We start from the raw sequence: 26,296 nt of genomic DNA on the forward strand, positions 1-26,296 counted from the left end.
TAGTAGATTATATTGATCCTATATTGTCAGACACATGTAGTAGATTATAATGATCCTATATTGTCAGACAAATGTAGTACATTATAATGATCCTATATTGTCAGACAAATGTAGTAGATTATAATGATCCTATATTGTCAGACAAATGTAGTAGATTATAATGATCCTATATTGTCAGACAAATGTAGTAGATTATATTGATCCTATATTGTCAGACAAATGTAGTAGATTATAATGATCCTATATTGTCAGACAAATGTAGTAGATTATAATGATCCTATATTGTCAGACAAATGTAGTAGATTATAATGATCCTATATTGTCAGACAAATGTAGTAGATTATAATGATCCTATATTGTCAGACAAATGTAGTAGATTATAACGATCCTATATTGTCAGACAAATGTAGTAGATTATAACGATCCTATATTGTCAGACAAATGTAGTAGATTATAATGATCCTATATTGTCAGACAAATGTAGTAGATTATAATGATCCTATATTGTCAGACAAATGTAGTAGATTATAACGATCCTTTATTGTCAGACAAATGTAGTAGATTATAACGATCCTATATTGTCAGACAAATGTAGTAGATTATAACGATCCTATATTGTCAGACAAATGTAGTAGATTATAACGATCCTATATTGTCAGACAAATGTAGTAGATTATAATGATCCTATATTGTCAGACAAATGTAGTAGATTTATATTGTCAGACAAATGTAGTAGATTATAATGATCCTATATTGTCAGACACATGTAGTAGATTATATTGATCCTATATTGTCAGACAAATGTAGTAGATTATAATGATCCTATATTGTCAGACAAATGTAGTAGATTATAATGATCCTATATTGTCAGACAAATGTAGTTTGTCAGACAAATGTAGTAGATTATATTGATCCTATATTGTCAGACAAATGTAGTAGATTATAATGATCCTATATTGTCAGACAAATGTAGTAGATTATAATGATCCTATATTGTCAGACAAATGTAGTTTGTCAGACAAATGTAGTAGATTATATTGATCCTATATTGTCAGACAAATGTAGTAGATTATAATGATCCTATATTGTCAGACAAATGTAGTAGATTATCATGATCCTATATTGTCAGACAAATGTAGTAGATTATAATGATCCTATATTGTCAGACAAATGTGGTAGATTATAACGATCCTATATTGTCAGACACATGTAGTAGATTATAACGATCCTATATTGTCAGACAAATGTAGTAGATTATAATGATCCTATATTGTCAGACAAATGTAGTAGATTATAACGATCCTATATTGTCAGACAAATGTAGTAGATTATAATGATCCTATATTGTCAGACAAATGTAGTAGATTATAATGATCCTATATTGTCAGACAAATGTAGTAGATTATAATGATCCTATATTGTCAGACAAATGAAGTAGATTATAACGATCCTATATTGTCAGACAAATGTAGTAGATTATAATGATGCTATATTGTCAGACAAATGTAGTAGATTATAATGATCCTATATTGTCAGACAAATGTAGTAGATTATAATGATCCTATATTGTCAGACAAATGTAGTAGATTTATATTGTCAGACAAATGTAGTAGATTATAATGATCCTATTTTGTCAGACACATGTAGTAGATTATATTGATCCTATATTGTCAGACACATGTAGTAGATTATAATGATCCTATATTGTCAGACACATGTAGTACATTATAATGATCCTATATTGTCAGACAAATGTAGTTTGTCAGACAAATGTAGTAGATTATATTGATCCTATATTGTCAGACAAATGTAGTAGATTATAATGATCCTATATTGTCAGACAAATGAAGTAGATTATATTGATCCTATATTGTCAGACACATGAAGTAGATTATAACGATCCTATATTGTCAGACAAATGTAGTAGATTATAATGATCCTATATTGTCAGACAAATGTAGTAGATTATAATGATCCTATATTGTCAGACAAATGTAGTAGATTATATTGATCCTATATTGTCAGACAAATGTAGTAGATTATAATGATCCTATATTGTCAGACAAATGTAGTAGATTATAATGATCCTATATTGTCAGACAAATGTAGTAGATTATAATGATCCTATATTGTCAGACAAATGTAGTAGATTATAATGATCCTATATTGTCAGACAAATGTAGTAGATTATAATGATCCTATATTGTCAGACAAATGTAGTAGATTATAATGATCCTATATTGTCAGACAAATGTAGTAGATTATAACGATCCTTTATTGTCAGACAAATGTAGTAGATTATAACGATCCTATATTGTCAGACAAATGTAGTAGATTATAACGATCCTATATTGTCAGACAAATGTAGTAGATTATAACGATCCTATATTGTCAGACAAATGTAGTAGATTATAATGATCCTATATTGTCAGACAAATGTAGTAGATTTATATTGTCAGACAAATGTAGTAGATTATAATGATCCTATATTGTCAGACACATGTAGTAGATTATATTGATCCTATATTGTCAGACAAATGTAGTAGATTATAATGATCCTATATTGTCAGACAAATGTAGTAGATTATAATGATCCTATATTGTCAGACAAATGTAGTAGATTATAATGATCCTATATTGTCAGACAAATGTAGTAGATTATAATGATCCTATATTGTCAGACAAATGTAGTCGATTATAATGATCCTATATTGTCAGACAAATGTAGTAGATTATATTGATCCTATATTGTCAGACAAATGTAGTAGATTATAATGATCCTATATTGTCAGACATATATTTCTACTGCTTTAAATTTAAATGTTCCTAAAAAGTCCCTATTTCAATTTTTTGTTTATAGTATATCTACCTTCTGATTGACATGTGGACTACATAAATGATCCACCCATCTCTTCATCACTTCTGCAAACTCACTGTAGCTTAATGTTGACTGTAATACAAATAACCAAAATTAAATAAATTGTTCAAAAGTGTTAATTTTCATTCATTTCCATATTTATAAATAAACATAAATAGCATTGATATCTCTGCAATCAAGTTAAAAAAAAATTTTGTTACTAGATTGTAAATTTGCTGTTTGTGGAAGAAATGAGATCAAGTAAAATGTAAATTACTACATTTTCAGTATTGTAACTATATCCCTTCTTAATAAGTCTTAGCTTCTGAGGTGAATACTGACATTTTTGTGCTTTATGAAGAATATTTCCATAAAATATCAGTTGTGAAATACCTGAACGTATAAGAAGTCTGCTTGTTGAGGTATATTTACGAATGATGTCCTTATTCCGATGATAACATTTAGTAAATATTTTGACTAGTTTGTGATATCGAAAACCCTGGTGTAATAATTTTTCAGTAAAACATAAATTTCTCTCATTAAAATCTAAAACATTGATACATACAAGAGCGAATCATACAAGTTGAGATATATAAACACCGTAAGATGGTGACAAGGGAAGGTCACCATCTAAAAATGGATAATTAATGATAGGAAATGAGAAATCATCTCTATGTACTTTTTTTCATATTATTAAATAAAATCAAACTTTCAGAATATGTATATATTCTTCTACAAAAATCACTTTTTCTTAGTACTTGGGAAGTGAAAAACAAAGTAATTATCAAGTAAATGCACTATACCTTAGCAAGCCATACAGCAAGGTCCCATTCACTATAAGTCTGTAGATATCTACAGGCATCTAACCCTTTGTTTATCAGACACAGTAGCTGGACACCCTCTGAAACAACATGGTAAAGGATAAGAGTTATTTGTAAACACACACAGAGTTAAACTTCATGTTTTAGAGTGCTTTACAGTAAATCTTTACAAGTGTGTGCTTTAAAACAAAACGAAGTTAAGTTTGTGTCAAGTAATCATTATTACATTACATGTCCCTCAATTTTAAAGTTGTGTGTGAAGTGTTTGTGACCTGCTCTTTGTCTTACATTACAGTTACCCCTGAGGTTACTTCTTCCTCCTTTTTTATTTATTTATCTGTGTTCTTAACCAATTGAAAGAGCAACAATTTATATAAGTAACCAACTAAATAATAGTACATGTACTAGCAAAATAATGAATTGGAAAACTTACAAGAATAAAATATTTACTCTTTACATGTTTATTGAGGACAATTAAAAAAGACCAATCTGATCCTTATAAAAAAAATCTCTGACACAGTACAATTTTTTTTTTAGTCTGTCATGTGCGTAGATTATTTATCAACTGAACAAAAAAAATTGAATACAGATTTTAATGATTACCTGACTAGGATAGCATTACTATTTAATCTAAAACAGACTATTTTAATTATCAATCTAAAAAGCAACTTTCATTCATTTTTCTATAATTCACTTGATTACCTGCTAATGTGTTTTATTGTACTGTTCAGCAATAGTTTAACTCATTTATAGCTCTTACCTGTCAATTTTCCATTAGCAATCAGATTAGTAGCTACTAATTTTATGGTACTTTGAGAAGCTCCAGAAAATCTAATACTGGCTACTAAGCAGGCTCTGAAAATAGATATAAAGTTAATATTCATTTACATGAAATAAATGAAAGTTTGTTCTAATCATCTAAATATCTAGAGATTAAAATAAAACTTGTATTCCTGTGCATCATAGCAAAAACTTTTCTAGAAAGTCTTCTTGATGCAGACAGGAACACATTTTTTTTTATCTTGATTTTAAATATCTATCAAATATACAATTGCAGTTGTCCACTAAATCAATTTTCCTTAAAACTATTTTTCATAACTGCAAGGAGGAGAATGAGTTAAAAAAGTTACCTCAAACAATCTGTGTAATAGATATCATTGTCAGGTTCTGTTTCCAAAAATAACTGTACAGCTCTGTCTGTTTGTCCTAGCATCACATAATTTTCAGCACATTTCTTTGTGTGGTCGTAGGTTGCACGTTTACTATCATGTAGAGCAACCCTGTCAAGCTGGTATTTCTTGAAAATAGAAAATTACTACTCATTGATGTTTTCAGTAATATTTCAAGATGCTAAGCATTTCAGGTTATAATAGATATATCACAGACCTTTTCTAACAATAAATATTCACACTATAAAACAAGGTTCAATCCACCATATTCTACATGCCAAAATGCCTGTACCAAGTCAGTAATATGACAGTTGTCTTCCATTCGTTTGATGTGTTTGTGCTTTTGAATTTGACATTTGATAAGAGACTCTCTGCTCTAAATTTTCCTAGGAGTTCAGTATTTTTGTGATTTAACTTTTTATTTATATTTAGCCAATCTCCTTTGTCAATGTCAATGGTTATTGTTTCAGCCATTCCACTCACCATATCCAAGAACAAAAATAGATAAAGCAAGAAAAATAATGTTTACAAATTATTTTACTCTTACTAAAACACCACAAACTTAACTGTATATTTTTTCTAGATTTTACAAATGCTTTATCATATCTTAATATACTATGTATCTTTTGTGATACCTTGTAACTGGCATTATCACAAATAGTGTCGAAGTAGCTCTCTAATGGATGACATCCATACAACTGTTTCTCTTGGAATTTCTTCTCCTGTTCCTCAGGGTTGTCTAGTACAACAAGGTCATTAGTTTCTTTGTATGCTGGTGTCTGTGGTACAAATCTATCACCAGAACTGGCTTGATTATCCTCCTGAGACATGGAATATTATTTTTTATATTATGTGAAATTTGTGAAGATTAAAATTCCTCCTGAGACATGGACTGTCAAATAGTAATTTTATTAATTACGCGAAATTTGTGAAGATTAGAATCTTAGAATACTTTTGTCATTGTTTTCCTTTTTTTCGACTACACAATGATAAGTTAAAAATTGTGCAATATTTATTAAAGAACTTTCAAGAACAAATTTGAAAATTAGATGAGAAATACTTTCATCTGTAATAATCTACCATTGAAATCTCTGAAATGATTTCGAAACAATTCAAATGATTTACATTTAAGTTTTGAGAAAATTCTTACAAAAGTTTGCTATATTTTTGCTATATATAAAGGGAGATAATTCAAATTTAATTTTGAAATTAATATAAACCAGAAGAAATTAATGCCCTTTGTTTTTAAATGAAAGTTTATAGGCTGAACTTTTCTTGGGGTATTGCATTACTGAAAGTTATGGTTAAACTTTAGTTTCCTTGCTAAATAATTTTGACAGAATTGTTCAATATGTGCAAATCCTATATAAAATATTTGTGATTTCTAGATTTTCTTCACCATGTTTTTTTGTTTTCACTTTTTGTAAAGGGCTCAGTGGTGAAAATCTATAATCATAAAAACATAGGAAGCAACACTGCTGTTTGAAGCCTGTTTCAATTTGTGTGATTTTGTTTCTTTACATATTTTCTACATTCTGTCTTTACTAAGCCATGTACAGACCTTTATTGGTGATATCTTCTCTTTACATAGATAGTTCATAGCAACTGTCCAGAATAAAACATCAGATTCATCACCAAACAACCTAAAGTTGTAAAAGAACAATACATGGTTATAAAGTCCCCTAGAGCAAATTTGTGAGTGAGACATTCGGGCGTATGACATTTGCGCCGATTTTGAAAATTTTCATTCTTTCATTTGCGCCGATTTCATTTTTTCATTTGCGCCGATTTTATAATTGCTCCTAATTAGATATACAGGTAATTTAAAACTTGTACATGTACTGCGCTATACCATTGGTAAAATTTGGTTATAATTGTTTTTCATCTATGTTTAAGTTAATTTTGATTCATATTGTTCTGGAACTTCGTTGTAACTTGATAATCATATTGCACATTGAAAGGGACAGCATCGAGGGCCATACATATCGGAAGGTCAGTGTTCTCAAACATAACTGCATATCTTACTAATGTACCATAAAATCGTGTAAAGCCATTACCACGAATTCTATTGTCAAAACACAGATCGAGCATAACCATGTGGTAGATGTCCGAAAGACAGATGCTAAAGAACTACGGATACAGTCAACAAGGAAAAAAGTCTGGAGATGTATCTTGTAGGCCTTCTTATATATATATATCTATTCACATGTAATTTACCTGTTATAAAATCGGCACAAATGAAAACAAAAATCGGCGCAAATGAAACAGTTTTACACTATTTTTTGTGCTCAAAATGCAGATGAAACCCTTTTTAGTGTCCTCATAACCTACTTGATTCGCAAAGCCAGGAGACATCAGCCATTAAATAGTTTAGAAAATGAAATTGAAAAATAGTTTTTCTGATACAATGTAATTTGGCTGGTCTGGGAAAGTTTCTACACTACTTATACTACTGGTAAAGTATCCTTGTTTTAGTATTTGTTAGATGAAGAATATAAAATTTACTTAAAAACATTAAAGGTTGATGAACTCAAAATTTTTCAGAACACACGAAAAAAAAACAATACATACCTTGCTACAAGAAGACACCTTTCTGCTACACCAAATTTACATACTGGTAAATAATCAGCCAAATCTCTGAAACAAAGCCAATAAAATTTGGTGGTATTTCTCATGTTCAAGAAGATTAATTAAAATTCAAACTAACAGTATAATGATCCCGATTTACTTTTAACAAATTAGTTTTTCACCAAAGAACCATGAAAATGAGACCAAGGTCTGATGAACCCTGCCAAACACACATGTACACCTCAATATACTCAATATGCAAAATAAGGTGATCTATAGTAAATGACTGACAGAGATATATAACTTGCAATGATGCAACATCCAAACATATTAATTTAGCAATGAAACAAAAATGTGTGTAAATAGGGAACTATGGCCTTGAGTTTCTCAGGACTGATCAACAGAAACCACTAACATGCATCATTTTTTTTTGTGTCTTCAAAAATAATTTTAACTATGAAATTATCCTGGGAAAGTTTGACTATGACAACCAGCATGTGGCAATATAATGTACCCTATGAAAAAAAACAATTTAAAAACATCTCAATAAATTTGTATGACTGAATTCTTTTTTATACCTATCTATTAAAGCAAACTGTCTGTTTATATCCTCTACAAGTTTACCATCTTCCTCTCGAAGTCCTCCAGCCTCTAATTTAAATGTGTATTTATCACTCCAAGGTTGGTGATGGAGAAAATACTTCATTAACAGTGCTCCCTTGGAAGGTAGAATGTGTGGTGAAAATAGGTTATCTGAAAATAAAAGCATCAATTTTGTGGCATTCAGTTTAAATGGTTCTTCAGGTTATAACAGTTTCTTTGGCGTTTATTAGTTTAATAGGTTTTTTAAAAGTTTTTTCTTGAAAACAATAATGGAGATTATGTGTGTTCTTGTCAACAGCATCAGATGTGTTAATCCAGATTTGACTAAATTTTCTCTCAGAATACAGAATGAATTGAAATCATGGCACTGTATTTTTGATGTGATCTTTTCTGTGCCATTAAATTGTCAATCAGTAAATATAAATAGGTAAATATAGTCAAATTAAATGTCTGAGAGTATTTTAAAGCTAAATGTACTTGTTATTGATGATCAAGCATTATTTTTTATATAGATTCTTGTGACAAATAGAAAATGACTCCATCGTTTTTCTTAAACATAATATAGAAATACTGGTAACCATTGTGTGCAAAGTGATTAAATCTATAAAGACATCCAACATTAAAAACATATCTGTTTCAAACTTTCTTTTACTTTTTTATAGCTAAATGGTATACCTGGAAGTTCCAGATCTTCTATCTTACAATGAGACAATTTAAGTAAGATGTCAAACACTATAACACAACCATCATTTGTAGCTATAACAGGTCTGTCTGATCCTGCCCAATCAATGTCACTTATCTTGGCTATTTCTTTGGGACTTTTCAGTGAACTCAGCATCTCTAGCTGAAATTAAGAAAGAAAAACATCAATATTCAATAAGATGGCAATCAAACAAATAAAAATAAAATTGGTTGACCCACCACATTTCCATGTTCCTAACAAAAGTCTGGAACTTTTCAGTAGTTGCTTGTCATCGCTTAATGTTTATTTGAAGAGTTTAAAAATGTTGATGGCAATTTTGTTTACTTATTTCTGTGTAATTTATTCACTTCATACCTACAAACTTTTCATAAAGCCAATGGGAATCATGTATGTCATAGTCCTAAAAAGACCTTTCAGGGGGCCTTCAAATACATTTTAATGTTGTATTTTGGCTCCTCCATACTAATATAATCCAAATGTCGTTGTAAAATTATTTTTTTGTTTAAAATTGGGGACAAAATTGCTCTTTCAAAATTCAAATTTGGGAGTCTCCAGGGGGGGGGGTCCCCCACAAATAGTGACAGTTGGCAGGTAAGTGTCTTAGAACCATTTAGAGCTGGATATATTGTAAAGACACTTGTCTATAGTTGAAGACTGTCTGGTGCCCTTTTGAGGTCCTGTTATATTTGTTGGGTTTATATTTCATTGATATATACCCAACATTTCAGTTTGTTCATGTCTATTTATAATTATATATTTTTGTACTTACTTTTCCTTCTCTTAATTCAAATACATCCATGCCATCCAAGTATAGGACACCAAATTTAGTATTTCCTCTGCCTGGCGCAAATCTTATCCTTTTTATCCATCCTCTTCTGGTATGAATGGTTCTAAAAATGAAAACGTTCTTCATTTTTAAGCATTTAGGCACTCAGCAGAAAAATGAGAAGATAATTAACTTGCCAAACTTCATCATTTGAATAGATTTTAAACTTTTATTATGTACAAGAACATATCTATACATACAATATATTGTAATTAAATGTGCAAATCTTGAAATGGTAATGCAAGTTGTTTCAAGAGATAAGATCAGGAACTTAGAAGACAACATATACATAATAGTGATATGGGGCCAAGTTTAATAAGTTATTTATAGAAAATTGATAACTTAGAATCAATATCAACTTCAGCTTGTTTAACTTGATTTAGAAAAAAAAGTGTTAATTTGGGGTAAAAATATGCTGAGAAACCTTCAATAACTTTCCACAAGTCCCACAATTTGAATAAATTTTGATTTGTTCTTGTTTATTGAAATTATTCTGTAAGGGACAGTTACCTCTGTGTTTTCAGCTTCAAGTCCCAAACTGACACTTGTCCATCTTGATCACCAAATACTATATTATCTCCCTTCCATGCAATACATTTTATTGTTCCAATATTTGTCTGAAAATAAATTGAGAGGAAGAATTAGGTTATGTATTATAAAATTTCTGAAAAGTAAAATTCATCTTCATTCATAAAAAGTTCTACAGATCTCTTAGTATTTAAGCGACACTTTCTTTACCATCCATATACCTCACAAAAGCAATTTGCTGATATCAAAGGGAACAATTTTTGAATGAGTATCCTTATAGATTATTTATGTTTCTGATGAAACCTTTTTACTAGTCTTGTGGAAGGTTGAGAGCTTGAAATGAGATATTAAAAGCTCTGAAACTTTCTTGAGTTAAAAAAAAGATAATCTGTTTATCACTTTATCTCCTAGAAAACATCATAGTGTTCATCAATACATGATTACATTGTCATGTTCTTACTGAATTCTCAGCCCAGTAGCTTGAGATGGTAAATTATCACAAAGTCATAATAAAATCAAAGCAAAATTTAAAAACATAGTGATTAGCAAATTTACATTTAAGAAAGGCTGCTTAAATTACATATTAATCTAATTTGATTCAACAATATATAAATTATATTCCGAATTCATAACCAAAAAGGATAGGGAAAATGTTTTAAGTTCTTCACTTATAAATACCTTCAAGGTCAAGGAATCTATGCCAAAAATATGAAAGAATATAAAACAAAAAGCAGTATGGTTGTGTTTCTGTTTTTATATACATTGTATTACAATAGTTGATTCATCCATGGCATTTATTGTCTGTTGTCTCTTTTGGTATAATAAAACACTTATTGACTGGATATTTGTGGAATAGTATTAGCTTATTGTCCCCTCAAATACAAATTTTGCCCTCAGCAAAGCCTCAAGGCAATAGTCCCACATCAGGGACAATAAACTTACTTTATTCCACTCATAGCCACTAAATGAGAATAAAGTATTCTTCAAATGTTATAAACTTTATCAAAAAGAGAAGTATTGATTCTTTTGACAAAACAGATAACAAAACACTACTTGATACATTAAATAAAGCCTGGCACATTTTACAGTCGTCTAAAAAGTACTAGTAACTGAAATATTTATTAATTATTATTGATAACAGAATGATAAATTATACATTAGGCAGGGGACATAACATATTATTCAAAAACTTGAAAGACTATATTGACTCATTTATCTATAAAACATTTTGTACCTGAATAATATAATCTGGTTATCTTTTAAAAAACGAACAATATGGTATATATTAAGTAAAATGTACTGTTTTCAACAGTCAAATTTTATAGCTGTATAAGACTGCAACTATACATAACTATGGTAAAAATAAAATAAAATGGATTTATATTAGTGACTTGAGATTGCGATAGATCATGGGATCCAATTCCTCCAAATCTGTGCCATGTCAAGCACAAGTACAAGTACAGAGGAAGTGTGAGACTTGTAAGATTGATAAAGATGTTTATTATAAATGTGACCAGTGTCAGGTATATGCATGTAAATCGTGTAGCATAATTCATCAACAAGCATCTCCTTCTCACAAAATTAGAGAAATTGGATCTAACCAACCAAAACTTGATAAACAGACAACAGCATCTGTGAATGAAGCACAATTTTCAGATAAGAGGAAGTGTGGATTATGTCTGACATCTATGATGACTAGGCATATATGCCTTGAATGTCAGACAGCTATGTGTATTAACTGCTACTTAATTCATTTCCAAATAATTCATTGTTTCAACATGCACATGAGAAATTCAATTTTATTAACCCAACAATGTGGTTGTCAAATGAAGGAAAAATTGATGCTCACATTTTGTTACAGCTGTTTAATGAAGCCAGTGTGTACCCACTGCATTTCTGAACATTACAATCACCAGCTGCTAACCCTTAAACACCAATATAAAATTTTAAAGGGAAGACTTTCAAAAGACTTGGCCTTCACTAGCATTGTTTTAACAGAAATATCTATTCAAAAATTTGAAAATGACTTGATATTCAAATATATTTTGGAAGAAGTTGAAAAAAGAGAAAGCAGCAAAAAGACCAATTACACCAAGTTACGTGGAAATATTGAAGCAGAACAGATTGAAATTCAGACAAATCTTAACGATGTTGAATCAAGCATAGATAATTTCAAACAAATTCTGAAAGCTATGCAAAGCAGACTACAGACAGCCAATGCAGAAGATAACACTTTGGAGGCACTCTTAGAAAGTCTAAATAAACTACCTCAGTTTCACTTTGGTAAATTGTTGCAACAGATTGAAAACCTTGTTCCAAAGAACACTATAGCAACAGCAAGATCATTCGGAATTCAAGTTGAGGAAAGAAAAAAACAATCAAAAATATACATTGAATTAATGACGAGTTATGAAACAAATTTTACTGCAATCGAAAGAATAATTACATTTAATCCTAAGAAAGCATTGATTATAGATTATCCATCTATGAGTTTGTGTGAATTGCTCATAAATGACAATAAGATCACCTCAAAAGATTTATCAGTTAACGTAATGGCCATGTCAGTGACACCTAGCGAAGAAATTCTCTTTAATTTATTTAATCATGATGCTTTACAACTGTTAACAGAGGAAGGATTCAAACCTTTCATGTCACTAAGACCGCATCAAGTATTCATTTGTTCTGTTCATGTGACTGAAAACAGCGAGATTATACTTGGTGTTTATGATAACACTATCCAGAGATGTTCTGAAGACGGAGACGAAAGAAAAACAAAATTAATGATATTTGGAACAGACAAGAAACTAAAAAAATCTCTAGAGTATGATGGATATGGACAGAGACTATTTACTTGTCCTCACAGAATCAAATCAAACATAAACAATGAAATACTAGTTATAGACAGACAGTCTAAGTATAATGGGAGGGTGATATCTCTGAAAAGGGAGGGACAGGTTAAATGGATTTATCAGGGTCATCCTGAGGTTAATTCAGATTACAAACTATTTGATCCTTCAGATATTGTGACAATAACCTTGAGGGGTCAAATGATAGTAACTGACTGTCTTAACCATACTTTACATGTGTTGTCTGAGGAGGGTGCTCTACTCTCATGTGAAAGTGTAAAGGCTAAGGGTATTTTGTTACCATTGACACTTTATATAGATAACATTGGACAACTATGGATTGGTTGTTATGCTGACAGTGTAACTGAGAAAGCCAAGCTACATATAACACATTTTACAATACCCTACTGAATATTGAAATTGAATTAAAACTGGGAATGGTAAAAAAGAAAATGTTCAACCCTATTGTAGTATGAAATTGGCTAGTATAAAATCTATTCAATTGTTGACTTTTATTAAAGTAATCTGTTAGAGTTGCGAAAAAGGGTCAATGTCCATCAAAAGACTTCTCTTAATTTAGAAATTATTGTGTGCAGTTATTATTGTGATTTTGTTATTTAATACTTAAATGCAATTTAAATTTTTATGGTTTGAAAATAATACTATTCAATTCATATAAAATATTTCAAAATGCAAGTTAAAATCATTGCGTTTACATAGGCAGATCCAGGGGAAACCATTAGGGGTATGTCCCATTATAACCCTTTTGTGGGAAAAATTAGGTTGATTATATAGGGAATCACTGAAGCATTGATGACTCGCGCGGTCTCTGGCTTAGGTCAGTCAGAGACCCTTTCCTCCTTATGAAAAATTATGGATCTGCCACTGGTTTACAACTTTTTGGCATTTTTCGCAATAATAACCAGATGCTCCGCAGGGCGTAGCTTTATACGACCGCAGAGGTTGAACCCTGAACGGTTGGGGCAAGTATGGACACAACATTCAAGCTGGATTCCGCTCTAAATTTGGATTGTGATTAAATAGTTGACACAGCATAGGTTTCTGACACAGAATGAATGTATTCAAATGAACTTAAAATTTTTGTTTTCTCTTAGAGCAATTCACTATGCTGTTGAATATTATGCCTCTCAAAAAAATGTTTGAAGAAATTTTCTTTTTATTTATGAAATTTCAAATGAGAAAAATTGAACCCAATTTTTTAATCACATCCCCCTTTCCCTTATTCCAAAACTAATTTCAATTAAAATATTCTAATGGAGTTTGCAACAATTACTACTCATTTAAATACATCATAAAATATTAAGATGTAAAAAAACTGCTTGTTATCACTGAATGGTAAAGATTATTTAAATTTATCAGTTGGTAGTAAAAAGTGAATATACATTGTATATTGTATATAACAAAGATTTAAGTTGATTCTGGACAAAGAAAGATAACTCCAATTAAAAAAAATTCTTGCAGATATTTCTTGCTTACTATACTGGACAAAGAAAGATAACTCTTAATTAAAAAAAATTTGCTATTTCACAATATTGTGAAATTATATATTTCTTGCCATTGCACAATACTGTGCAATTGAAAAGACTTGCTATTGCACAATACTTAATATTATAATTTTAGATCCTGATTTGGACCAACTTGAAAACTGGGCCCATAATCAAAAATCTAAGTACATGTTTAGATTCAGCATATCAAAGAGGCCCAAGAATTTAATTTTTGTTAAAATCAAACTTAGTTTAATTTTGGACCCTTCGCACTTTAATTTAGACCAATTTTAAAACTGGACCAAAAATTAAGAATCTACATACACAGTTAGATTTGGCATATCAAAGAACCCCAATTATTCAATTTTTGATGAAATCAAACAATGTTTAATTTTGGACCTCGATTTGGGCCAACTTGAAAACTGGGCCAATAATCAAAAATCTAAGTACATTTTTAGATTCAGCATATCAAAGAACCCAAAGGTTTCAATTTTTGTTAAAATCAAACTAAGTTTAATTTTGGACCCTTTGGACCTTAATGTAGACTAATTTGAAAACGGGACCAAAAATTAAGAATCTACGTACACAGTTAGATTCGGCATATTAAAGAACCCCAATTATTCAATTTAGATAAAATCAAACAAAATTTAATTTTGGACCCTTTGGGCCCCTTTTTCCTTAACTGTTGGGACCAAAACTCCCAAAATCAATATCAACCTTCCTTTAATAGTTATAAACCTTGTGTTTAAATTTCATAGATTTCTATGTACTTATACTAACGCTATGGTGCGAAAACCAAGAAAAATGCTTATTTTGGTCCCTTTTTAGCCCCTAATTCCTGAACTGTTGGGATCGAAACTCCCAAAATCAATACCAACCTTCCTTTTGTGGTCATAAACATTGTGTTTAAATTTCATTGATTTCTATTTACTTTAACCCTTTCCTCCATAATGATCCCTTTTGACGCCACCCCCCTTACTCCATAATGACGCCTTTTGACGCCTGTGTAGTACCTCAGTTGAAACACTTTGACTACAAAGTGTCTGCAGTTGACTTAATAAAGTTTGTATCCAATATGAAAAGGAATATCATAGGAATATCCAACTTAAATTTATTTGATGAAATAGTTGTTTTTCGCAATGCCTTAATACTTTAAAGCATAAGTTTAGCATTTTATCAAAAAAATCCTATGCGAATCAAGTATGCCAAACAAAAATTTCAATGAAGGAAAGGGTTAACTAAAGTTATTGTGCGAAAACCAAGAATAATGCTTATTTGGGCCCTTTTTTGGCCCCTAATTCCTAAACGGTTGAAACCAAAACTCCCAAAATCAATCCCAACCTTTCTTTTGTGGTCATAAACCTTGTGTCAAAATTTCATAGATTTCTATTAACTTAAACTAAAGTTATAGTGCGAAAACCAAGAAAATGCTTATTTGGGCCCTTTTTGGCCCTTAATTCCTAAAATGTTGGGACCAAAACTCCCAAAATCAATACCAGCCTTCCTTTTATGGTCATAAACCTTGTGTTAAAATTTCATAGATTTCTATTCACTTTTACTAAAGTTAGAGTGCGAAAACTAAAAGTATTCGGACGACGACGACGACGACGACGACGCCAACGTGATAGCAATATACGAAGAAATTTTTTTCAAAATTTGCGGTCGTATAAAAACCTCCCAATAATTTCTGAATTTACAGTATGCTTTTTTATGTAATGCTCAGCCTTGTTATTCTTGACTGTTGAATTAATACTGTGTTATAGGTTTTGTTTTTGCTTGACCTATAAAGGCACAAATAATTGACAAGTTGCCAATAATATTATTGTTGCCATTAGTCTGAACTATGTTAAGTACCTCTTCAGTAGTTGTCTTATAAAATTGAGAATAGAAATGAGGAATATGTCAAAGAGACAACAACCCCAGGAAAGAGTAGAAAACAGCTGAAGGCTACCAATGGGTCTTCAATGAAGTGTTTTATTGCTTTTGTGCAATACACTATGCTGTTGCCTATAGACCCCCCACTTTTTTTTTGCAACTGGTCCAAAACCTGACATTTCTTTATACATAATTTACAAGAAGTGTAAGGGAGGTAAATTAAAACATACACAACATTGTATTTTAAATGTATTTCAATTTGAATAACCTCACTTACACTGCTTTTAAATTGTCTTGACTATCCATTAACCAGATAAACTTAATTCCCCCCCGTTTTTGCCCCTAATTTCTAACCGGTTTTAGCCATAACCCCCAAAACTGATCCTCACCATTCCTTTGTGGTATGAAAACTTGTGGTATAATTTCAGAGAGATTCATACACTATAAATACAAGTTATTGTCTAGAAACTACAAAATGCTTATTTGGGCCCCTTTTTAGCCCCTAATTCCTTAACTACTGGAACAATAACCCCCAAAAACAGTCCCAACCTTCCATTTGTAGTATTGAAGCTTCTTTTAATCAAAGCGCTGTAAGCACTGTAGGCAGTTAACCAAAAACCAAGGCAATATTAATTATGTTGCTTCAATTTTTTTTAAAGATTTAAAAGAACAAACATTAAACATTCATATATATAATAATTGTACATTTATGTTCATTTAATGAATTAAATTAAATCATTAAGATAAATAATTCATATTTTATCAAGGTTTTCAATAGCAATGTATATATCAAGTATATTTTTTTTCATGGTCATGAGTCTTGAGTCAGCAGTGGTACAAATTCGCAATGATTGCAGTTCTTCTTTTTTTTTTTTTTTTTTTTTTTTTAATATTTTAAAACATATTTTATTAATAATCACCTGTTACATTAACCCTCAGTTGCCCAGGGAACAACTAAGGGGGCCCCATTTTTACAGACTCATTTGTCGGGGGAAAAGCAAATGAGAAAAAAAACTCCCACTATAAATTATTAACATCCACCTTTATAAATATTATCTATCCTTGTACAAATGTACCTGTACATGTAATCCTTATCGATTTATATATCTATACCTCTCACCATATATAATTATTTGAATAAAGTATGTTTTTATCATTATTTATTTCTCACAAAGGCTACCTGTATTTATTAAGCAGTTTCAATTTTATCGTACATCACGTCTTTTGTTATGTTAATTAAATTTCTGGTCGAGTGATCATTTACCACGTGCGATTTGTTAAAGGGATGTGTAGTTCATTCATAAATAAAATGGATTAATGATTTTGATTCCCAATAAGGATTAATTTCAAAGATATGGTGAGTAAATATTTGTTTATAATATGATACATCATGTCTTGTTACAATTAGATGATATACATGAAAACATACACAACAGAAATTACATGTAGGGAGTTGAGAGCAGTGTACATATTATTGTTCAATCAGTATCAAAGAGGTCATTGCACTGACCTGACCACGCAAAATATATATTTATATACAAAAAATGTCACACATAGTGGAAAAGGCTTCTATCTTCGTATTCGTTTTAAAATATTTGTGCAAAAACTGCATTTCATGTTTTATCATATTTAAAATCATCGCTTTACTTATCCCTTTCTTTTGATATTTTGCGATATTTCTAGTTTTCCAGATAACCCATTTCATGATTATAAGCACCGTATCTAAAATTTGGGTATAAGATGCATCTGCATTAATGACCCCAAAAATTATACTTATTTCCGATTTTTGTAATTTTTGGATATTTAATTTTGAACAAAATTCCCTTATTTTCTCAAAAATTTCCCGCCAAACGTGTTCCACCAGTTTTCAATAAATAAAAAGATGAAATAGTGATTCTTTTTCATTGCAAAAGTGACACTTCCCGTTTGAGCGATTCATTTTTTGTAATTTTTCTTCAGTGTAAATTATATTATGTAGTAACTTCCATTGAAATTGTTTAATTTTCCTGTTAGCTAAATTGTTATTCAAAGTTTCCCAAATGTAATCCCATGGTAGTTCCTTCCCAAAATGTAAATTCCACTTCAACTGACTATTTGGAGCTGTTTTATTCTCATAAAAGTATCTAATATCTTTAAGGCATAATTTTTTGGCATCAACGACAACTCCATTTTTTATAAATTGACAAGAATTTATTATTTTTATAGGTCTATCAGAATGACTTTGTATGCTAGAATCTGTTTTTAAAACGTCAATTTGTTGAGGTGTTAACGAAGATTTAATGCGACTATATTGTGCAATCCAATTCCTTTTATCTTTAAGACTTTTAAAAATATCAAAAGAAGTTTTAAAGGATTTATTGTTTAAGTCCCATATATCTTTATTTTTTTTTATTCCACTGGAGGCAAAGTTTGCATAATATAATGCATGTCCCTTGAACTTAAATTTACAATTGCCGAAAATATTTTCTTCTAAAAGGTCCTCTTTCGTGACCGATTTTGGATTTTCTGTAAGTCGGTCCAGGAAATTAAGAGTTCTTTATAATATTTGGACATTTGTATTTGCCTAAAACATGTAGTATCCGAACAAGAACATATAAAAAAATCTGTATCATATTTTTCGTCTAGTGACGTTAACCAGTATTTTCCTATTGCATTCCATTTTTGTGTTTTTGAGTTGACAATACTGTACATACTTTTCACTTGTTTTGATTTAATAAAGTCTCTTAAGTTTATCATTCCTATCCCCCCTTTTTCTTTCAGTAAACAGCACACTGTTCTAGCAATTTGGTTTGTTTTCCCATCCCATATAAAGGACCATACAATACTATTTATTTGTTTTTCGTATATATCCGGGATACCTCTCATTTCAATTTCGTATCCAATGACGGACAGTACAAAGGATTTAATAATTAAAACTTTTCCCGTAAATGTAGATCTCTTGATTTCCAAACTTCCATACAGCTTTTTATTTTATTTATTTTTTCTAACCAAATTTGATCTAAGTCCACCCCTAGTGCTTTCACAGGACGCTTAGACCATTTAATTTTGTTAAATTTTGGTTTTTTATTTCGCCACTTGCCTAAATACATGCCAACAGTCTTATCCATATTCATTTTAGCCCCCGAAGCATTTTCGTACAGTTTTAAAGTTTTAAATGTTTCTTTGATAGACTCCTCGCTTTTATTAAAGAGTTGAGTATCGTCAGCAAACTTATTTAGCTTTGTTTCAATAAAGTCCCCAGTTCTAGTAGGAAGTTTTATTCCTTTTATATTAGGATTGTTTCTAATTGATGCTGCAAGTGGTTCTGCTTGCAGGATATATAACATCGGGGCTTTTGGGCATCCTTGACGAATTGAACGGGTTATGCCTACGAATCTAGACGTAAACCCATTCGTATGAATGCACGTCTTAGCGTTAATGAAAAGCATTTTTACCCAACTCCTGAATTTTTCCCCAAACCCAAATTTTAATAAGCAAAAATCGATCCATTCCCATTCCGCCCTATCAAATGCTTTTTGTTGATCTAAAAATAATATCCCACCCTCCTCATCTTCTAACTCACAAAAATCTATAACATCTTGTAATAATCTATTGCCTTGAAAAATGTTGCGCCCTTTGACAAACCCTTTTTGATCGAAATCAATTATTTGCGGTAATACATTTTTTAACGTTTCCGCGAGTACTTTTGAAATAATTTTATAATCCGTGTTCAAAAGCGTTATAGCACTCCAATTTTTTATGTCTTCTCTCTCCCCAGACTTAAACATAAGCGTTATCAAACCTCTGTATTGAGATTCACAGAGCAAATTGTTGTCAAAAATTTCTTTAATAACCGCCCCGAAGTCGTCGCTTATCAAATACCAATACGTTTTGTAAAATTCATTCACAATTCCGTCTTCCCCAGGGGATTTATCAAGTTTCAAAATTTTAACGGCCTTACTTATTTCATCTAAAGATATTTCCATTTCACACATTTTTTTATTTTCCTCACTTAGTTTATGATCTATATTTTGTAATAGATTTTCTGCAGCATCCCTATCCCACCCCTCGGATGTAAATAATTGTTTGTAAAAAGACACTTGTTCTTCTAGGATAGATTCTATATCGTCCTTATACCTTCCGTCTGAACCTTTTATTCTAGTCCATAATTTTTCAGCACCCCTCTTTTTTCGAGTTTAAAGAAGTACCCTGTTGATTTTTCGCCTTTCTCGTACCAGTTAACCTTAGACCTAATTCTGGCTGCCTCAGCTTTTTGGGCATAATAATCTTTAATTTTTACTTTCAAATTATTTAATTCGTTTTCATTTTTGATAGGATGGGTTCCCGTAATATTATCTAACCTTTTTTCCCACTCCCTTACTTGTTTTTCTGTTATGTTTAATTGCTTTGCAACTTCTATGGTTATACTTTTTATCTTTATCTTAGTTTCCTCCCACCATTCTAGATTATTTTCGAACTGATTTTTTTTTAATTTCCAGTTTCCCCAAAAGCTTTCGAACGTATTTCTAAATAAATCCGATTGAATAACTGATGAGTTAATTTTCCACGTTCCGGGACCGCGATCTGGTTCATTTGTTTTTAATTTCATGAACACACCATCATGGTCACTGAACGGAAAATAAACTAGTTTTACCTGTTGTGATTTATTTTGAAGCTCACTACATGTACTTATAAATATATAATCAATTCGTGACCTTGAATTACCCCGGCAAAAAGTATATTGTTTTTCTTTAGGGTATCGCTTTCTCCACACGTCTATTAACTCATTATGTTCAACAAAAGTTTTTAATTCATGTGATCCTATGTCTTCTCGTACAGGCACTGGTTTTCGATCTAAATTTTTAATAAAGGCACAATTAAAATCTCCAAGAACAATATTTCTTTTATTGTTATCAATAAGTATGTCTTTTTCAAAAAATGATTTTCTATCACCTGCTAGATTAGGAGCATAAACATTGTAAATAAAAATCCCGTTATTACCTGGGGTTTTAACATGCACAGAAATTGTTCTACCAATACTATCCCGTCCAGTTTCAGTAATTTCAAATTTAAATTTTTCAGAGAAAAGAATAGCTACCCCTTTTGAATTTCTTGATCCATGATTCCAAAAACTCTCCCCCTTCCATTCATTTTTCCATTTTGTTTCGACATCGCTAGAGCTATGTGTTTCTTGTAAGCATATTACATCAATGTTTTTCTTTTTACACCAATAAAAAACGGCATTTCGTTTTTTATTGTCTACCATACCATTGACATTTAAACTAACAATAGATATCGACATAATACAAAGTTATATTTATAGATTATCGTTGATTATCTCAACAAGAATGATTTTCTCGCTTGAGCTGGAACAGCGAAAGTGAGAAAAGCAATCGAGTTGAGATGACCAATGATAATCTGTTTATCGCTATTTTACCTATGACGACGTTGTCAATTTCAATGTCAATTTCGTTAACAACGCACGTGGCGTCCTTAGTTTCTAGCGATAATTTTTCCATCTCAAGCGAGTAGCATGATATGAAAATTATCACAAAAAAAGATCAAAGGAAAAATGCACAAAATAGCGATAAAGTGAAATAATGCTTTATTATGTTCATTCATTTTACGTGCTATATAATATATATATATATATAAAAATATTTAACTCGTCTAAACATCAACCCAACAATGTTAGATCTTTAAATTTGCTTTCGCAAATTTTTGGTTCTTCCCTCGCCGGGATTCGAACCCATGCTACTGTGATATCGTGACACCAAATCGCCTGCACTGCAGCCGTCCCGCTAGACCACACGACCACCTGGGCTCTCAAAAAAAGAGCTTTCGGTGGGCATATGTTACCTTTCCTCGTCAGTTTTAATCTAGCGGCGTACTACAGTACATGATATATAAGGCATGAAGATGTTATTGTTACAGATCAGCTAAATTATCTATAGTAAAGGATCCTATATTTATACACAAATATATGAATAGAAAGTCTCAACAAATTTACAATCGTAATATTCTTTTCTTACATATGACACCGTCACAGTTGACTGGGGTGAGCATACACCTGTAACCGTTATTTTCAACTATAATTAAGTAAACCACTTTATTCTTTTTTCCAACTTGTGAACTAGGCTGAAGCCCGCATGGGTTTCTAAAAATAATCATGGAAATTTTGTTTTCTTCGATCAAAAAAGAAAATAAACATGTTGTATACTTTACTTTTTCATGTTTTTGACAACATATTTGCAGTTTCATCGTGTAGTTAACGTTGGTGAACATACACAAGTTACAACAATTCGTTGAAATATTAATCAATTTTACATTAAAGGGTCGTAGTTCATGACATAGCCCACGTGTGTCCATGTAAATAAAAATTAACATAGGAATTTTACAAACTGTTTAAAAATAGCATTGATTTGAAAGTTATTGACAAACTTGAATTATACAGATGCATTATAGCAATTTAGATTTTGGCAACAATAAAAAAATCATGTACTATATATATTGTGAATAGTTAGTTAATATGATTTGGGCATCTTGGTAACTTGCTTCTCGCTTGAGCCAGGAGTGGAACTAGAACTTCGAATATGTTTTTTACTCGGGGTTTCATAATCACCTTCACACTCTGAATTTATAAAGTCCTCAAAAATATTTTCCATCAATTCTGTACCGGATTTGCTGATATGAACCCCACTTGGGTCATTCAAGTCAAACAGTGTACAGAACAGTGTTTTGTTTGGAGCAAATTCGTCCCATAGATCAATATATTTTAGCACTTGACTTTTTACACAGAGTTTTTGTGTAAAGCTATTTACAGACCTCGCTGCTGTATTCTTCTTGTTTATCATAGTTGTTCGTATTAGTTGACTGTTAGTAGTTCAAGTTGACTTTAGTATGAGCTTGTAAAAGTATGAATGGACTTGCTTCCCTGGAAATAAAACTGAGTTTGTGTTCTACAGTACAAAAGTTATGAGACACAAATCAGACAAATGATTACTACTACAGACTCAATAGTGACGTCTGACTGACCTGTCCATAGTAAATGTAAATGACTCTCACCTACACAAGTCCATGATGTCGAATTTGGAATAAAATGAAAGGTGTTAGGTCTAGCAAAGTGATATGTATATGTGACGCCTATGAGATTGACCTTGTATGTCATTCAATCTTTTTGAAATGACAAACAGGAATGAATATGGTTTAGGAGTTGGTATCTTACTCTTTTACAGGTTCTCAAAACACACACAAGAGGGTGTGGAGTGACCCTGGGGACTACCCCTATTTTTCATTTGATTTTTTAATATTGTCCCATACATGAAAATATATGGTTTAGGGGTCTGCATCTCGACCGTTATCAAGTAACAAACAGGAGGGGGTGGGGACCCTAGTGACTTTCCCTATATTTCATTTGATTTGTTATATTGTCCAATACATGAATATATATGGTTGAGCGGTGAGGATCTCATTTGTTTCCAAGTTATCAAACAAGATTGGGTAGGGTGACCCTTAGGACTCTCCCTATATTTCATTTGATTAATTCTTTTGTCCCATACATGAAAATATATGGTTTAATTTAAAGGTGGGGATCTCAACTGTTTCCAAATTCTCAAACAACAGGAGGGGTGGGGTGACTGCAGGGACTTCCTCTATATTTTATTTGATTTGTTATTCAGTCCCATACATGAGTATATATGGTTAAGGGGTGAGGATCTCGACTGTTTCCAAGTTCTAAAACAGGAGGGTGCAGTGACCCTAGGGACTCCCCCTATAATTCATTTGATTTGCTATATTGTCCAATACATGAATATATATGGTTTATGGGTGGGGATCTCAACCGTTTTCAAATTCTCAAACAGGAAGGGGTAGAGTGGCCCCACAAACTCCCCCTATATTTCATATGATTTGTTATATTGTCCCATACATGAATATATATGGTTTAGGGGTGGGGATCTGGACTGTTTCAAAGTTCCCAAACATGAATAAATATGTTTGAGGGGTGGGGATCTCGACTGTTTCCAAGTTCTAAAGCAGGAGGTGGTGGGTGACCCTAGGGAGTTCATTTATATTTCATTTGATTAGTTATATAGTCCCATACATGAATGTATATGGTTGAGAGGTGGGGATCTCATCCGTTTCAAAGTTATCAAACAGGAGGGGGTAGAGTGCCCCAAAGGACTCCACATACATATCATATGATTTGCTTACATTCAGATATCATTTAATCTAGTTGCATTATATTATGTAAAATAAGAAACTTCCAGCTATTTAAACTGACCCATTTAAAATACCATTGAAATTGCAGTAATAGGTTTACACTTTAAAAGCATCTAACTTGCTTTACCTACATTTATAACTGATAAAGAAAATTTATACTGTCACTAGGACCATATATATTGTTTAGATATACTATTCCCAGCTGTTACAAAGACTCACATTGTATTGGATTTTGACATTAAAATTTGTCAAAAAGTAATTTTGAGTTTCAGTACAAAATATTTTCTGTTTTTTTCATTCTTTTACATATATCTTTTGGTTTTCAATTCTAGTGTTTATATTTATTTACCATGCAAAGATGTATTTTGTCATCTGTCTGAATTTTTATGAAGTTCAAAGATCGTCAAAACCCAGAATTACCCATATCCGCTTCTGCTTCCAGAGATTTTCGGCGATTAAACATTTCATGCATTTGTTCTTTGACAGCTTAGCCAAAATCTCAGGGGATAATAAACTACATAAAGATTCCTAATGTGCCCTACTTCCTATGTGCAACTTCAAAACTTTTGGATAAATTGACGATCATTTAAGTTTTTTCTGATCATATTTTTTGTACCGTAATCAAGAATTAAAAGTATGAAAAAACTGTTCAAATAGTTATAAATAACATAACATCCAGCTAGATAATAACAATGGCACATATTTCAGCATTTCTGGGTAGAACACAAATCTAGGGTGCTCGCATAAGGCAGCTTAAATGCCTAAAAAAATAAAGAGAACCATTCACTTAAACTAAAGTTATTGTCCTGACTCTAAATGAGTCTTCGGATGACGAGCAGACAACAATATGATAGCTAAAATTTGTTTTGCGGTTGTATAAAAATATTTCTTACAAAGGTATATTTTGCATAACCTAAATGCTCTTCAACATTTTACTTAACTTGGCCTTTTTATATTTAAGCATTACGGATGAGTCTGGCTTTTTTAGTCTGGCTTTCATTATTAAAAATCATAGTATAATTGAAAAGTTTTAATTTTTAGAACCTGTAACCCTAAGTAGTACCTTGTTAACATTGTGAATAAGATTGAGATGTCTAAAATTTACAATTAGGTACGAATATTTCAAGTCAGTAATACAAAAAATCTTTCACCTGAAACTCCCACTTTCATTTTCTATGTTTAGTGGACCTTAAAATTGGGGTTAAAAGTCTAATTTGGCTTTAAAATTAGAAAGATTATACCATAGGCAACAAGTTTCCAAAGTTTCAAGTTGATTGGACTTCTACTTCATCAAAAACTACCTTGACCAAAAACTTAAACCTGAAACTCCCACTTTTATTTTCTATGTTTAGTGGACCGTGAAATTGGGGTGAAAAGTCTAATTTGGCTTTAAAATTAGAAAGATCATATCATAAGCAACAAGTTTACTAAGTTTCAAGTTGATTGGACTTCAGCTTTATCAAAAACTACCTTGACAAATTTTTTTTAACCTGAAGCGGGACGAAGGAACGGACGCACAGACCAGAAAGCATAATGCCCCCCTACTATTGTAGGTAGGGCATAAAAATCAAAGCAATTGTAAGAAATGAAAAGTCTAATTAATTTTCATTTACCTGTGTATAATCATGATAATATGACACAAGTTTTTTCAAAAGTGTTAATTTTCTAAAAATTGTTTAACATTTCACTGTGGTATCATACTTTAACTTTGTTTAAACCTGTTTATTTACTTTTGACCTTATAATAATGTATTTCTTTTATTTTTTATATATTTTTGCATTCAGGTATCACAGATC

The 26,296-nt window shown here is 31.2% G+C and overlaps 1 protein-coding gene across 1 annotated transcript in view; it reads right to left on the minus strand.

The window, feature by feature from the left end:
• Positions 1–26,296, minus strand: part of LOC134714556 (WD repeat-containing protein 11-like) — a 52,063-nt gene that overhangs the window by 3,853 nt on the left and 21,914 nt on the right. The window contains exons 17-27 of the mRNA XM_063575904.1: positions 10,058–10,164; positions 9,491–9,611; positions 8,694–8,862; positions 7,994–8,168; positions 7,419–7,484; positions 6,409–6,490; positions 5,483–5,668; positions 4,809–4,975; positions 4,439–4,533; positions 3,661–3,758; positions 2,870–2,950 (exon numbers count right to left, since the gene is read on the minus strand). Of these exons, the coding sequence (XP_063431974.1) occupies positions 2,870–2,950; positions 3,661–3,758; positions 4,439–4,533; positions 4,809–4,975; positions 5,483–5,668; positions 6,409–6,490; positions 7,419–7,484; positions 7,994–8,168; positions 8,694–8,862; positions 9,491–9,611; positions 10,058–10,164 (1,347 nt within the window). The remainder of the gene's footprint in view (positions 1–2,869; positions 2,951–3,660; positions 3,759–4,438; positions 4,534–4,808; positions 4,976–5,482; positions 5,669–6,408; positions 6,491–7,418; positions 7,485–7,993; positions 8,169–8,693; positions 8,863–9,490; positions 9,612–10,057; positions 10,165–26,296) is intronic.

This window comes from Mytilus trossulus, chromosome 4 (genome assembly GCF_036588685.1).
Source record: "Mytilus trossulus isolate FHL-02 chromosome 4, PNRI_Mtr1.1.1.hap1, whole genome shotgun sequence".
Classification (NCBI taxonomy): Eukaryota; Metazoa; Mollusca; class Bivalvia; order Mytilida; family Mytilidae; genus Mytilus; species Mytilus trossulus.